Here is a 15404-nt window from a genome sequence, read left to right as displayed (position 1 = left end):
TGTGGCAGAGGGCGTTTTTTATGTTTTCTCTACCAGCCTGCCTGGCTTAACCTTTTGACCATCCTTCAGCTGCCTCTTAATGTGACCATTTTATCAACAACTGCAGTTAAAATGGCAGTCAGTTTAGCCAGCTCTGTCTGCTGCTGCTTGAAATTTTATGTATTGTGACCTTCTTTGTGCCCTTAATTTCTGCTGGAGATGCTCATCTCCTTGCACTGTAACCAATGAATCAATTTTATTTTCTCTGCTGAAAGTGTTGGGGGGGGTGCAAAGCAAAGTTCCTCCCCCTTCTCCTTATCTCAAATAAGAAAACTCCTGCAGTTTTTCTCTCTTTGTAACTGTCTATTGATTGTGTATGTCAACTGCATCTGTGGGTGCTGAAGGATTTGATTTTATTTCTGTTTGCTCAATGATATCTAAAAAGTGACTGCTTGAAGGGCTGCTGAGAAGTGGGGGTCTTGTCCACAGCTTTTATAATACATTATTTGCATCTAATTATCTCAGAATAGTGTAATTACACAAGGTATTTCCTTTTACTTGTTTAGGTATTCTTTTTGGATGATATGTGCATCTGCACTCCCAAGGCCCCAGAACTGCCATGGGCAAAATTGTCCCATACTGCCTAACACATGGCCAGATTTTAGTGCTCTTGCATGAACTGTTTGCCAGTAAATAAAAGTAATCATTTTTCTGAGTGTTTGATGGCAGTAGGTGCTGTCTTCACTTCTGTTGGTCTGGGCAGTCCTCTGCCACCGAGAGCAAGTCAGATGTGTGCCTGAATGAAACAGGCTGGGAAGGACTAAAAGGATTGCCTAAGGAATGAGAAGCAAACATCAATTACTTGCTCAAGGATGAAAAAGTGTTTGGTAGGCTACTTATTTAGATGGCAAAACACATCTTGCATTTGTCTTCAGCATCTTGGCCTTGCACTTAGAGCACATCTCCTATCACATCTGTGACACTCGTGCAGTTCAAAGAGGGCTCGCAAAAATTCTGAAATGCCCGGGCCATCAGCAAAGGAGCTCTGAGAAGAAGTGGCTGAGATAGGCTTTGGTCCATCATGGATGCAGAACCATCAACACCGGGGTGGGCCAGTCTGTAGGGACTGTTAACTCCTGTGTATGACTGCTGAACGTCCTCTGTGAAGCTCACACACTCTGACACCCTCCGTCAAAATCTCGTGTGTCCCCTAAAGCTCTGGCTGTCAGGCCAGATATCAGGGTGTGATTCCTGGAGTGTCCTGAGTAGCGCCCAGAGTTGGACTTGATGATTCTGATGGGTCCCTTCCTACTCAGTTTATTCTGTGATACTGTGATCCAATAGTAGGTCATGCAGTAATTCCCTGCATAACTTGCATTACTCGGTGCAAGTCTGTCGTGTGTGAGTGGGAATTGTTCTAAAATTGGAATTTCCAAGCCAAGTGCAGAAGTGTTTGAGTTACAGCTTCCAGAAAATATTTGATCAAATGCATTATCTCTTTATTTAATTTTAGATCCGTAATCAAGATCGCCTTTAATAGATTTCAGGAAATCTTTATTGCACTGCCTTCTCCTGAGAGAGATGCCCAAGGTGCTGAGCCCCTGAGCAGAAACCTAAGTGAAGTATAAGTAGTTCTCATATTACCATAGCCCTGTTCAGTTTGTTCCTGTATCTGTAAAAGCATAATATCTATCTTCTTTTTGCCTGCTAAATAGGAAAACGTGTCAAACATGGGGAAGAGCGTTGCTGTTTCTATTGTTACAGATTTATGATTTCATAGCAAGATATGAATGCAAACCTGGATTAAACCTATATTTTTGCAGAGAGAAGTCCCTGAGTAGCTCAACCCTTCAGAGGTTAAGAGAAAAGGAAGCAAGGAGAAGCATTTTAAAGCTAGGGCCCAGATAGTGGCAGGTATTGCAACTCACTGCTTGAAGATTTAGCTCTATGCATGCAAGTGGCTTAAGGTGGGATGCTGGCAAGTCTGAATATAGATGAACACTGTGCTTCACATTGGAAAGATATCTAAAAATAGCAGCAAAGTATTAATGCGTATATGGGGCAACAGGGCTGGAATTGGTTAACAGTGTGCAAAAGATTATGCATCCTCAATGTTTTGAAATGAAGGGGGTTTCCTGTGACATAATTGTATATATCAAAGCTCTAAGAGGTAAGTAATTAGGAGTTTGAATGACAGGCATACAAGTCCAGTGCAAAGCACCCTCTGCAAAGAGATAATGTAAACCAGAGGGTGGAAGAATACAGTGTGTGTGTATGTGACAAAAATTCCCTGTTGGTTCAAGAATAGGTGCTTTGTTTTTCATTATATACAATATTGGAGATGTGTCATCTTTAATCCATTTCTGTCAAGCTCAGTTGTCAGAAAGAGTGAAATTTCTTTCAAAAAAGACATAGCTGCTAATCTCTAAAAGCACAGTGCAACCACATTCTGGTCCTTCCAGATCTCTGATCAATGTCTCCTTCTGCAAAGATGCCCTAGAACCTTGGAAATGGCCTCATAATATTAATAGAAAAGATAAAAGTACCCTTTTTTCCCATTCTTACCTTGAGGAGAGGGACACCTTTTTAAATATTTGTTGCTTTTGTAACTTAGTGTTACAGTTTCATCAGTCAACTGAAAACTCATCAACTTTTCAGCATGAATTAGAATTAGAAAAATGATTGATGTGGTGGTCTGTTTTCTTTGGAGCCTGTCTTGTAGTGCTTTGAAGGAGTGCCCATATGGTGAAACCTGCAATTTTGAAACAAAAGCCTTTTCCCATTGGGTATGGCCAGGTACTCAGAATACTGAAAGGAATCTGTCATAGAGCTGTATTACTTTTTCACAGGAATAATACTTTGTGTTAGGAAAAAAAACTGGCTAACAATCAGATTTCCTTGACAAAAGATGTGAAGTTTGCTTTTTTAAACATGGAATTCATTAGTATTATTGAATAGCCTTATCATATTTCTTTTAACTATAAATGATTTCCTCATACTTGGTTCCTGAGTTTTCAAAGGCTTCAGAAGTTACATAAAAGCAGGTACACGATAGAAGACCAGGTATTGTGGAGGTGTTAATACGTGGCAGATTTTTTTTAACCTAAGCACACATATTTCAGGACCCATTATCTTGTCTTTTCTTTTGATAAAATGGTTTTAGATTGACTATTCCATTCCAAGGAAATTCGACACAGATTATTTCAGTAACACAGTGACCAATACTCCTCACTTGGACAACTTCTCATCCAGTTGCACAAGATGGAAAAATAAATGTGTTCTCAAATGTCCCCTCAGGGAAGAGCTGGGTGAAAGGCAGTTTCTGGTGTGCTACCCAAATGAATAACCAAATACCAGCACCATGATAAGGCATGGAACAGCTCAGCACTTGGAGCTGATACCTGCAGAAAGAGTTGTAAGTTTGAGTCACAGGTGGCTGAAGGATGTGCAGAGACCATTAAAACATTCTTCTGTGATGCTAAACATGTGTGATGTGAAAATCACCTTTAATTGTAGCTGTACAGCAGCCTCTGTGCACTCACCTATGATAAACCAGACCTTTCATAAAAAAATATTGTTCATATAGGTACTAATCTGTGTTCAATGACAGCACAGCACTTCATCTACATTTATTTATTGAACACTGGCATAGGCATAGAGTGTGTTTCTCTAAAAGCTTCCATGAATGTTAATGACGAGGAATATCACATGTAGACAGCACTTGTGCCTAGGAAAAAATAGAAAAGGAAAGCCAATAAAGCATCATGTGAAAAATATTAGCTTGCTGAAAAGCTTTTTATGGTTTGAATTAATTTTTCGTTCAGCAGCACTTGTTAAACCTATAAATAGATAAATAGTCTCTTGCCTTCCTATAGCTTTTTTCCTCTTATAGTGTGCTTTAGAAGTCTTCACATTCAGTGATTTTTATTTTATTATATTTAGTTAACACTGCAGGCTCTCTTTCAGAGAACTGCTTTGATAACAGGCTGTTTCATCTCAGTTCCTAGTGCGATAAAAGCCAATTTGGAGTCACTTACTTTATATAAAACAATGCAAAGTACAAGATATTTTGATGATAATAGCAACTTTAAAAAAAGATGACCATCTGCCTTTATTCACTTCTCCTGCTTTCAGTGTCCTTTCGTGCTCCACTTTCCCTATGGAAGGATCAAATCACAGAGATCATTTTCAGTCCTGTCAGCTGCAAAGATGTGGTAACCATCTTATAAGATAAACATATGGCTGGGTCTTAAGGGCTTTTTCAAACTGGTGATCCAAATATAGGCTGCCAAGTTGTGTACAGAAGCATCTGCCACGTCAGTTCCCCATCACATCGCCTCCCTGCACCACCAGAAAGCCTGAGCCGGTGCCTGCTCTTTTCCAGGTTGGCATTTTATGGCAAGAACCAGCCACAAAAACGTAGAGCTGTGTATCTTAAGGCTTAACTTTAGACTCCTTAACCTGAATGTTTTAGGAATAGTTTGGGACAGATGAGACTCAAGCATCTGGAGAGTTCCAGCAAAAACCCAGCTGTAAGATGCAGGGTGAGCGTGGAAGGACCTGGAAGCTGAGCAATCTCTCCATGTGGAACAGGGAGGGAGTGATTATTTTGAGATACACTTTAGTCCCACTGTCAGTGCCATTCACACAGTCCTTATTGGGCAGGCCAGGAAGGATCTATTTATCCTCCATCTGATTTATTTTTAAATATTTCCTGACCTAACTGTTGTCTAGTCTCTGTATCTTGCTTTATTTCTGGTCTCTTGGTTCTGATGGCTTCCCTCCTGAAGAGCGTTAAGCAGGAATTATTGCCCCTTCCATGGGTCCGTAGCAGCTCCTCAGAGCTAACCAGAACATGTTTCCAACTTCAACTACTTGATTTTCCTGCTGTTCAGTGCTCCTGCCCTCCTCCCTCTTGTGAGGAATGTTGTGATTTGCCTTCTTTGAGCTGTTTTGGCTCTTATTGGAGGATGACTTCCTTTGACCTTGAAACATGGTGGGATTCTGGCACTGGGTAGACTTGCCCATGCCTTCCTTCTACTGGTGGCTCTGAGAAGTGAGGTCTGCACTTGAGGGAAAACACAGTCAAAGGAATTTGCTGTTGACCATTTACTTCTTCATTAGCCCCTCATATGAGAAAGACCTGGATTTATAAATCTTAATAAGGCATTTTTCTCCTGATATCCAGCACAATTATGAGAAATTTCCTCATTAAAATGTTTGTGTGAAGAGAACTGTTTGGATTGAAAATGTGCATGGTGCTTGTGGGCTAAAATCATGGTTGATATATTGATACAGTAATAGTTTGGGTTTTTTTAACTGGGTGGGTTTCTTTTCTTTGCTTGGCTTTTTTGTTGGTCTATAAGCAAAGCCTCTGAAATGTTTATCAGGCAAAAGACTGGTGATTTTTATAACCTTTTTGTTTTGAAGCTGAACACGTCCCCTATTCCAGGAAGTTAACTTACCTTTTCTACTTGCATGAAACTTGCCCTGAAAATCAGAGGAGGACATGTAATACAGAGAGACCTTTAAAGGTGCAGAAAGTGAGACTTATTGCTATTTGTGAAGCCATTTAACACTGTTCAGAGCAGTTCTAGCTCATCAATACCCCACTGGTGAATCTCAAAATATCTATCATGTTTATCTAAGACAGCCTTCTGCGATGCATCTTCATTTGTTCTTACCTAGTGTTTGCTCTCACCCTTTACTTTTTTCCTACTTTAAAACTTCAGTCCTTTCCTTCAAGAGCCAAAACTCTTTTCCCCTTTACCCCATGGACTGAATAACCAACTAATAAACAGGGAGTTAACAATTCCTGAAGTATTTCCTTCACCTAAGCTAACTGTTGAATGGGAACTGTGTTCCTAGCAAGTGGAATCCCACTGGAAACGTGCCTTGAACAGACTTAAAACTGCAGCCATTGCAATCAAAAGATTAATAGATCAGTAATTGATTTCAGTAAGTTACTCTCCTACATGGACTATTTTAAAACTTTACTATTTAAGATAAAATAAGGCATTTAATAAACACGAAGGGAAAAGAGTTTCAATGGCTGGATAAAAAAAAAGCAGACAACAGCCTTTACTCACATCTAACTACTCGTATCTAATATTGTCGGGGGGGAAAAAAGAGTTTTAAAAATATTGTTGTTAAGTATTTGATTAAAGAGTACAGAAAATAATTTTTCAAAAATAGATCTTTATTAGCAGTCTGGGTTAGAGAACTGGATATTCGCTTTGATTAGAGTTTTCCGTTGAGAGGAATAAAAATTTTATTTCACAGGTTACAAGTTAAAAAATATGGAAAGTGATGTATTTACATTACAAAGATGAAATTGAGTTACAGTGGCTAATAGGATAAGTGTTGCAAGTTAGACATTAGAGGAGGGATGTGAACCCAATTTACTGGGCAAATTAACTTTGTTAGAACACTTGAGCTGGCACAAAGATAATAGTGCCTTTAGGAGACAAACGGCCTGCCTTGCTTGTGTACTCCAGTGTTTCTCTAATGATTATAAAATTCTTTAGGCAAGATATTTTTCACCAGCCTAAGGGCACCAAAAGATATTGATAAATGTGCAACAGAAATAGAATGAAAGCTGGACTCAATGCCCTAGCTCTTCATATCCTAATACCTGCTGAAGCAGCTCTGGTTCTTTTGCTCTGCCTTGCTAAAACTGTGCTCCTGCATGAAATGGGTGCCACTGATTTGCAAACAGAGCCACTCAGTATTTTCGAGACATGAACAACAAGCCCAGAGAATGTCTTAAAAAATAATGTCCTGGAAAGAAAAGTACCGGACAGAGCCTGACCAAACTGAAGGGGACCTGAACCTGTCAGCAGTGTCTGTCTGAGGCAGTTCAGATATGGACTGAAATGCATTTGGCATCTCTTTCCTGTTTGATAGTGAGCTGTGCTCTGTTTCACCTTGTGCCCAAGGATTTCACGGTGCTTCATACAAATAAGGTGAATGGTGTCTGGATGCAGTCGGTACTGAACAAGGGGATCTTAACACTCTTGTTAGTGCAGAAGGTTTTCTGCTATTTCCAGACTGTTCAGTGTGAGAAAGGGAAGTGGACTTCAATGTACCCAAGGTTATGCCTCAATTTAGTTACAAGATGGGAAGCGGTCACAAACGGTCCCCTTGTGGGATCATGGGGCTGGTCTGCCTACTTAAAAATAAAAGAAAGCCAGTCTTCTTTGCAGTGAGCAATTTAAGCCAATTTGTATTAAACATTTTGCTATGAGATCTGATTAAAAAAAAAAAAAAAAAAAAAAGAAAAACTTTGTGAAGCTAGAATAACCAGTGTTCTCAGCATAGCGGTCATCCTTTGATGTGATGCTTTAGAGGAGCTGAGGCAGAATGTGCTTCTTCTGTGCAGCTTAATAAAAATAAGGCTGTGAAACATCTTCTGATGCAAAAATCCAAGACTCTTCTCAACATCTAACATTGAACTTTAAAATTACCGTACCTGAATGTGTGCAGACGAGTTGTGTTCATTAATTTTAGCAGCATCTGTGCCCATTTACACCAGCTAAATATCTAGCATTCAATATAAGCAATTTTCTTGTCCCTTTTCAATTAGCTTCATTACAGAAAATCTAATTAAATCATATCTTTTAGCAGGAACCAAGAATTCAAGAGCTAAATTTTTGTATTTAATTAAAACCTCTCCATCTTGAACTGTTAATTTCCTGAACAAGATATCCAGTAGTTTTTCCTCTGATCCACTTAGTTCCTGAATGAAATGGCTCATTTACTCTGAGCTGGCTCTTGAAGTGTACACTTAGGCTCCAGCTCTGGTGACAGTCTCAGAAGATGATGGGAATCATAGCTGCTTTTCTCCGCACTTCTGGATAGAATCTCTTCAGATACAGCTTGTGTTTCTTCTGGGCCCACAGAGACATCTGAATGACCATCAGAAAAGCAAAGATGCCAACTAGCAGGGAAAAAGATTTAAAGAAAAGGATCATGTGTGTTCTTTCAGTGCCTGTTTCTGTAAATGTAGTAGGGTTTATGGAAATATTTACAGTCTCTTCTGTGGGCAGAGACAACTCTGCAGTTCCTCTCAGCCTGACAGTTGCTGACATCTGAAAGCCCAAGGCTCAGCCTCCACCTCAGAATTCACACAGATGACTTTCACTTTTGTAAGGCACACCCCATACCACCTCTGACTTAACCATAAATCCATATATCACAAGGCCTCCTTGGCCATGGTGGTGTCTCAACCCATGGCCTCCCTTCACCATATTTCTAGTTAACTTCTGAACTGTTACACTTCTTTGTTTCTACCTCTGGCTGCCAACCGTGACAGGGATCTGTGCTGTAACTCCCTGCTGTGTGGAGGGAGAGCTTGGCCCAAAAGTGAGTAGACAGTAGCTGCCTGATCCAGCAAGTAGCCACTAAATAGGGGACAATTGTACTGCATTTGCATTTTGCAAATTCATTATCCTTTGGTGAATGTGGAGGTGGTTAGTCAGAAACATCCATTTGGCATCCTGTCAAGTTAGGTCTGGGACAGTTACAGCAAGGATGAGTGTGTTGCAAATGTTGCTGCTCCTGCCATTGTAGGGACAACCCTACGTTGTCCCCGAACTTTCAGACAATTTCCATACCAAAGCATGAAACACAAGAACATTTCATCTTTTCAAACAAAATTTCAATTGAATTTTTGCATGATGCAGTTTAACCCACTTCTGAAATTCATTCCTTTTTCATTTGTAAGTCACGTGGGGCTACTTCTTGCAAGCAGTTTTTATAGGTTTCTATTTTGAAATGGAAAAATAATTAAAAAGTGAATGTTTTGGAGAGCTCAGTCCCAGGGACCATATTTTTGTGAGCCTTTTTGTCTCCAAGGATGCAGCAAAATACTGAGCAAGAGTTGCAAATGCTACCAAGCAGGCTGCTCTTACGAGCATCTTGGAGGTTTATTTCCTATGGCAAATTTAATGGCAATATTTCATATACTATAAACTTCTTTGCCAAATTTTAGACTTCCAGAGTTCTCTTCCACAAATACTTTAAATGCTGTCTTCATTCTCTTTCAAACTTACCTGGCAGAGTTTGTGTCATCACTGTGAAACTAATCCAAGACCCAGCCTGTTGCAAAGAAAAAGACATGGTTAGTTGTATATTTCATGTAAAGCAAAATGGCAAGTTTTCAAAAGCTTCCCATGGAAAAAGAGTGTGGTACTTGTACTGGAAATGGGAGAGGAAAAAATAATAAGAAATTAGTCCCCGCAGTGTGCTGAATGGGGTGAAGAGATGGGTGGTAAATCTTTAGGTCACTGAGGAGACTGTAGTGGAGGGAAATATAGACAGAAGTCCATGTGATAGTGATGTGAGGGAAGAGGAGGGTCTGGTGGAGAAACACTTGTGGGAGCAAGGAGACTCTGACATACAGAGCACAAGGATTGATGTGCAGAGGACACTGCATGGAGGTGTTGCAGATTTTCTGCAGACAAAGGCTGAAGCAGTAACTACCTACCCTTTGTATATAAGCAGAAGAAAGTAATGTACCTCATATGTATAGTTGGGACAGGACACCAGCAGGAAGAGCCACGTGAAGGGGTTGTAGGTTGGACTTGGAAAACAGGTTCTATTTCCTTGTGAAAGGAAAAAAAAAAGGGTGGGGAAAATCAGAACCAGTTTCTGTACGGGGAGGGGGGAACTGAGCCTTATCACAGCCTGCCAATGTAACAGCAATCCCCTGGACCAATGCTCTAATGCTCTCAGGGTAATCTGTTAGAAAAGTTTCAGTGAAATCTTTTGAGGTAGCAAAAGCTGTGTTTATCCCAGTGAGAGAAAACTTAAATCAATTTTTTGGCTCTTGCTGCTTTTAAGCTGAATTAGGCCCCTTGCAAGAAATAACATAAGCAGTTTCCTAACCACAGTGCATGAAAACATTCCAGAATAGAAACTGACTTCTGTGTGTGAAGTTGATCATACTGTGGTATATTTTTGAATAGGGTGTTCTAGTGGGGAAATTACACTATTAGTGAAAACATATTTTACTTTCTGGTATATATTGTATAACCTTTATTCTCATGACACAAAAATGCTGAAACCCCAACTTGTTAAGAGCATACATATACATTGATGCCTGTGTGAGTATTCATGAGTCTATCTCTGTGTATTTGAATATATGCATGTACATCTTTGCCTGAGATGAATGTGTCTAAAAACTCTGCGATATAGTTTAGAAGTTTTTGAGACTTATTTAAAATTAAATACATTTATGTCAGTCACCAGCAGGCTGTAAAGAACTTCAGTGCTTAAATCCATATTTAAATAGCAGTTGTGTCTAATTAAGATAAATTTGCTATAAGTTTTGAAACAACAACAGTGTTGCTAATGTTTCCTTGTCACAATTTTTTGAAGGTGTTAGACCAATAGCATGACTACTACTTCATCTTTCTTTATTCAGTGGATGTAGGTACATAAATTACTGTACACCGGCAGAAGATGGATAGGTTAAGGAACAGGAAACAAAGACAGACCTGAATTGGTTTGGTGAGCTAAAGCTACGTTGATAAAGTGATTTCCAGCTTCACACATCTGCAAGACATTAAAAGCATATTTTCAGTTGTATGCCTAAAAGGCTGTGGCAATTGTGCACAATGCATAACCAGAACCCTCCCCATTACAACTCAGTCTCTGTATCCAGGAAATATGTATTCCAAAAAAAATAGCCTATGATCTCTGTCACACACACAAGTGTCCAGTGAACACTGTGGGTGCAGCCTGGGGTGAAAGCCCCTGGCACATCTCCATAGAGCTCTGTGCAGCCAGGCCTTCAGTGGGGTTCCCATGCCCAGCACATGCAACATGTTTGGCCCTGGAGAGATCAGGGAGATTCCCTGGCTCCAAGGAATTCATCAAGATGCTCTTCTTGATTTTTCCTGGATTTAATCCACCTGCATAGAAGCAGGTGAAAAACTGACCTCTGGTTTTGTAATGATGTCATGAGTTAATGTCCTTTACCTGTCTTCCTACACACATTTTTCAAACGTTTTCAACAAAACAGGAAGGGAAAAAAAGGGTGATTAAAAAAGCAGTAATCTCTAAAAGGCAGACTGGTTGAATGGATGATAGTCAGGGATGGATAAAGGAATGAAACCAGTACTATTCCTGGTGCTGGAACTCTCTGGTTATGCCATTTCCAGCCATAACCAGCTCCTCAAAGTTGGTCTCTTAGGTATTTCAAACCCTTGGAAGAAGTATTGTTTCTCCCCATTTGGTTGTGCAACCTGTAATACAGGCTGATTTCAGATTTCCTTCAGGCTTTCAGTACTTCATCAGTTACAACTACTGAAGAATGAAAATCAATATTTACCTATATTTAAAATGGGAACCGGTAGGAAAATCAGTTTAAATTCCTGAAGAAGATGACCTGTCATCACAACTATATAATTTTATGGTTTTCATTTTTCCCTTGCTCTGTGAAGAAAACTAAAATGGTCTACACAGTTCAAGCTCAGGTTGAATTGAACTTTTTTATTTATTTCTGGGTTTGAAGACTGATTTGTCCTCTCAAATTGAAAAAAAAAATGCAGAGTTAAAAAAGTTACATTTTCTTATATAATTTGTCATTCTATATTTTGCAAGGGTCAAAAATGTTTAAGAAAATAAAATATAAAGGAAAATGTTAAAACTAGAGATGTTAAAAGTGTAAAGCCACAAAATTAATACAACAAAAGAACTTCAATTGTCATTTTTGAGTCAATTCTGAAAGTCATCCGTAACAAATTTTTTGTTAAAGCTAATTGAAAGAAATGTGTAACTTCATTTTATATTGAAATGTGCTATTATCTGAAAGAACACTGTAGGTAGAAGAATTGCTGAAACATTTTCCCTTTTTGCCAGAGATTTTCTTGGCGTTTTTTTGGAATGTTTAGATCAGGTCTATTAGTAAATAGACCTGTTATTAGCTGGTTTTTCTGCATGGGTAGGTAGATACAGTTTAAGTGTTGCTGTCCTTTAAAATTCTTTTAATTCCAACTGACTGACAATCCTCTGTTATAAATACCAGATGTAAAAGACTAAATAGCCAGAAAATGAAATTCCATTATAAAATAACATATTAGAAGCTATAACTAACCATAGCAATGGATGTAATTTTCATTTTCGTACTTCCAATTATGAGCTGGGAACATGATTTGTTTTTCTGATTGCTGTTGTTTTAAAGAAATAGGTTTTGTTGGTAAAAGTGGCTTTGTAAAACACTACAGCTAATGAGATGCCCATGCAATTGTGGAGCAAGAGATATCCACACACTATAATCAACCCCTACTAATTCTAAGTAAAACAAGCTAAGGGCATTTCTGCAGGGATATTTATTGGCTTACCTTTGACTCTGAAGCTGCATTCTGCTGTGATTAACTCTTATGTCCCTCTTCAGACATGCGACTGTTAATGTTCTACATTAGGAACCACTGCTAAATTTAAGCTAGTCCTCAATTTGTCATATATAAAATACGGGACAGCGGGGAACAGAAAAGAAAAAGCTGATGCTATCTATGATTATTAAGCATTGTAGCCTACACACTGTTTTTCCCTTCTGTATATTCCAAATGTACCCTATGAGAAAAACATCCCTGCAAAGCCTAATTTCTCTAAACATGAGAATCTTTCAGGAGGGCCTGCAGAAACTCTTTCTGTTACTCAGTACTGTTGTTTACAGCAGCTGCAGATGTATACACTTAAATCAGGATGTGTAATAAAGACAAGATATAAAAGAGGGGAAAGAAATCTTCCAAATATTTTATTCATATGTTTTAGAAACCTGTGAAAACAGCTTCAAATTATTTTATTTCATATGTTGATGTTTAAATTCATTGTCTGGGAACCTGCCAACACAAGATATGAAAGGGACAGGTCTTGAGTTTCCACAGGTAGGGGTTTCTCAAAAGTGCTGTAAGAATTCAGAGCCCAGACCAGGTGCTGATGCAGATCTTATGGGGATTGACATATTTTATAGCAAACACCCCCAACAGGTCTCATCACTTTGCTTGATGGTAGCATTTTCCTTGCAAGCTATAGCAGGGCACGTTCCACTGGTGCAGGGAAGGATGTTTCAAAGTAAAAGGAGGCTTTCTCTAAGCAGAGACTTTGATGAGGAGTCGTTTTGCTGGTAGCACTGAATATTCAGGAAAGCGGTTTGCTTGCATTCAAACACCCCCTGAGTCTGGGAAGGGTGCACACTGGAAGGTTCTGAGTGTCCTGCTGGCTACCAGTGCCACAGCCTCCTGTTGCTGCAGTAGTGGGTAATTGCTTTTGGCTCTAGAGCCTCATGGAGTGTGTGAACTTCTTCACAGAAGTGTTTTTCTTCTCTTTGCTATACCTTATTAGAGCAAGGAAAGCTGAAAACTGCATGGACAGACCCAGAGACAAACACTGCCAAAACTGTGACCTTTAAGGGTCCTTATTTACAAAAGCATTTAAATATTGCTAACAAGTTTTGGAATGTTTTTTTCTGAATAGAATTTGCCTGAAGGAGCCTAGACATATTACTGTCCTATCACCCTGGAATATTTCTGGAAACTGTATCTGATTTTCAAAGAGGATGTTTTGGCTACTGGCCCAGCAGTTCCAGAGGACAGAGAGGATATACATTTCCATGTGAGAACTTCTTACCAAGCCTCTGTCTCACTATACAATTATGTTCAAACAGCAGGTTGGGTAGTCTCAGCTATTCTTCACCAGCTGCACTTTCCCTTGGCTTATCCCATTTTGGCAGGGTTTATTTATATCGTTTTTCATAGCTGTTGATATAAGTTATTCAGGGTACACTGAACTATTTCTAAGTCTGCTTAGCATGTAATTCTTCAATGTTTTAAAAATGACGAGTTTCAGTCTGTCTAAATATTAGCATTCTAACACAGTTAGCAGTAGCAATAATGCTGATGATGTTCTCACAGCTCTCAAATACAGTACTTCGGTTTAAACTCTGTGTATGTAAATATTAGTAGGACACTTCCTGACTGAGAAACCTTAGTAGATTAGTACTAAATCCAGTCAAAGTACACAAGGCTGTAAACATGGACTTATATATACGTATACACACAAATGCACAGAAGCATTACTGATTTTACTAAATTGTGAGTTAATCCTATTCCATAATGATAAATGAAACTTCATTTTTGTACGTACCAGAAAAGCAAGAGCAGCATAAGAAACTTGTTTGTGGCCAAATGCTAGAAAACAGAGTGAAATTATAAATTGCATTTTACGGTATGCACATGGTTTGCTATGGGTGAAATTAATCTAGTGCTGAGCAGCAGAAATGCTTTCCTGACAGGCTCTGCAGAAAGATTGGATATTATCACACACAGTATGAAGACAATACAAACAATAACAGCGCTCTAGAAATGCCAGTTTTACACCACTGATCTCAAGGCAGTTTTCACCCAATTGTTTTTAGTAATTGCCAACTTCATAAATGCAAGTGTTTTGTCAAAGCAGCTGGTAGTGGTGAATCCCTTGAAAAAAGGCATGGAGGGCAGTGGAGTACAGGTCAGTGTCAAAAGCAGGCTGAGAATCCCAGCCTTATCCATGGACCCTTCTACTTCCACAAGCATAAAACTCAATATATAATCTATTTTTTACTTTAGTAGTGAGGCAATAGTGAGGCTTTACTACACAGTCACTACCTGCTTCACAGTCATGCAAGAAATACATCTAACATTTGTAAATTTTACCTGCCATCTGGCTACCCTTTCTTTTCTTGCAGTTGACCCCAGACCAGTGTAGGGCTCTACCAAGTTCATGTCCAAAGGTTTACAGTTCCCAGGCAAACTTTGGTCATAGGGACACAAACCATGTGTACGTACCCCACGTGCCTTGGCCATGTCTCATCAAGCCTTTACTTGTGAGAACTCCTTTTTCTTGTCTGGCAGAGGACTCCATTGTGGTGCCAAAGGCATTGTAAGGCAGTGGCAAGCAATTAGAAATATTTCTTCTGGATGCTTCCTCTTTTGTGTCTTGAACAAAGAATTTCCCCTATAAAGAAGCTGCACTTATTGATTTGATAGCCCAGACTGCTAAAAACTGTGTCTCAGGAGGTTTCTGCATTGTTTGCAGTGTTGTTGTTAAAGCTGCACCAAATCCAACTGTCATTCAATGAATCACATAATTTTGAAATGGAACTTTTGTGCTAGTTTGAAAGAAAAGCAGGTGTCATGTAGGAGAAATTTTTGATTGAAAAAACTTAGCAATTTAACTGAGTGTAAATAAAAATGGCAAAGCAAATGCTTTTCCCCCAAAGTTCATAGATAAATCTGAGATACAGAGGAAAAGAAAGATTAAGGTATAACAATGAAAATAAAGTAGCAGAAAATAAAACCTATTCCAATTATTCTCAAAAGAAGCAAAAGTCCAGAAAGCAAACAGAAAAAAAAAAATCACGAAGAAACAGCAGTGCAATA

The 15404-nt window shown here is 39.1% G+C and overlaps 1 protein-coding gene and 1 long non-coding RNA gene across 8 annotated transcripts in view; one reads left to right on the top strand and one right to left on the bottom strand.

Annotated features, from left to right (window-relative positions):
* LOC136291387 (uncharacterized) overlaps positions 1-15404 on the top strand; it is a 278854-nt gene that overhangs the window by 197162 nt on the left and 66288 nt on the right. The window lies entirely within an intron of this gene.
* The window catches only part of TECRL (trans-2,3-enoyl-CoA reductase like), a 61800-nt gene continuing 49970 nt past the window's right edge, over positions 3575-15404 (bottom strand). For 2 of the 5 annotated variants that reach the window (XM_066186407.1, XM_066186408.1), the window contains exons 8-12: positions 14131-14174; positions 10479-10536; positions 9499-9584; positions 9033-9078; positions 6084-7918 (exon numbers count right to left, since the gene is read on the bottom strand). In XM_066186407.1, the coding sequence (XP_066042504.1) occupies positions 7791-7918; positions 9033-9078; positions 9499-9584; positions 10479-10536; positions 14131-14174 (362 nt within the window). In that variant the 3' untranslated portion in view covers positions 6084-7790. Of the gene's footprint in view, positions 3707-6083; positions 7919-9032; positions 9079-9466; positions 9585-10478; positions 10537-14130; positions 14175-15404 lie in introns of those variants that run through there. The other 3 variants (XM_066186409.1, XM_066186410.1, XM_066186411.1) reach the window with 3 other exon arrangements.

The sequence above is a fragment of the Chamaea fasciata genome, unplaced genomic scaffold (assembly GCF_029207755.1).
Source record: "Chamaea fasciata isolate MVZ Bird 193981 ecotype frontalis unplaced genomic scaffold, bChaFas1.0.hap1 SCAF_6, whole genome shotgun sequence".
Classification (NCBI taxonomy): Eukaryota; Metazoa; Chordata; class Aves; order Passeriformes; family Sylviidae; genus Chamaea; species Chamaea fasciata.
The sequence above is the reverse complement of the archived record's forward strand: the minus strand, read 5'-3'. Positions and strand labels throughout refer to the sequence as shown.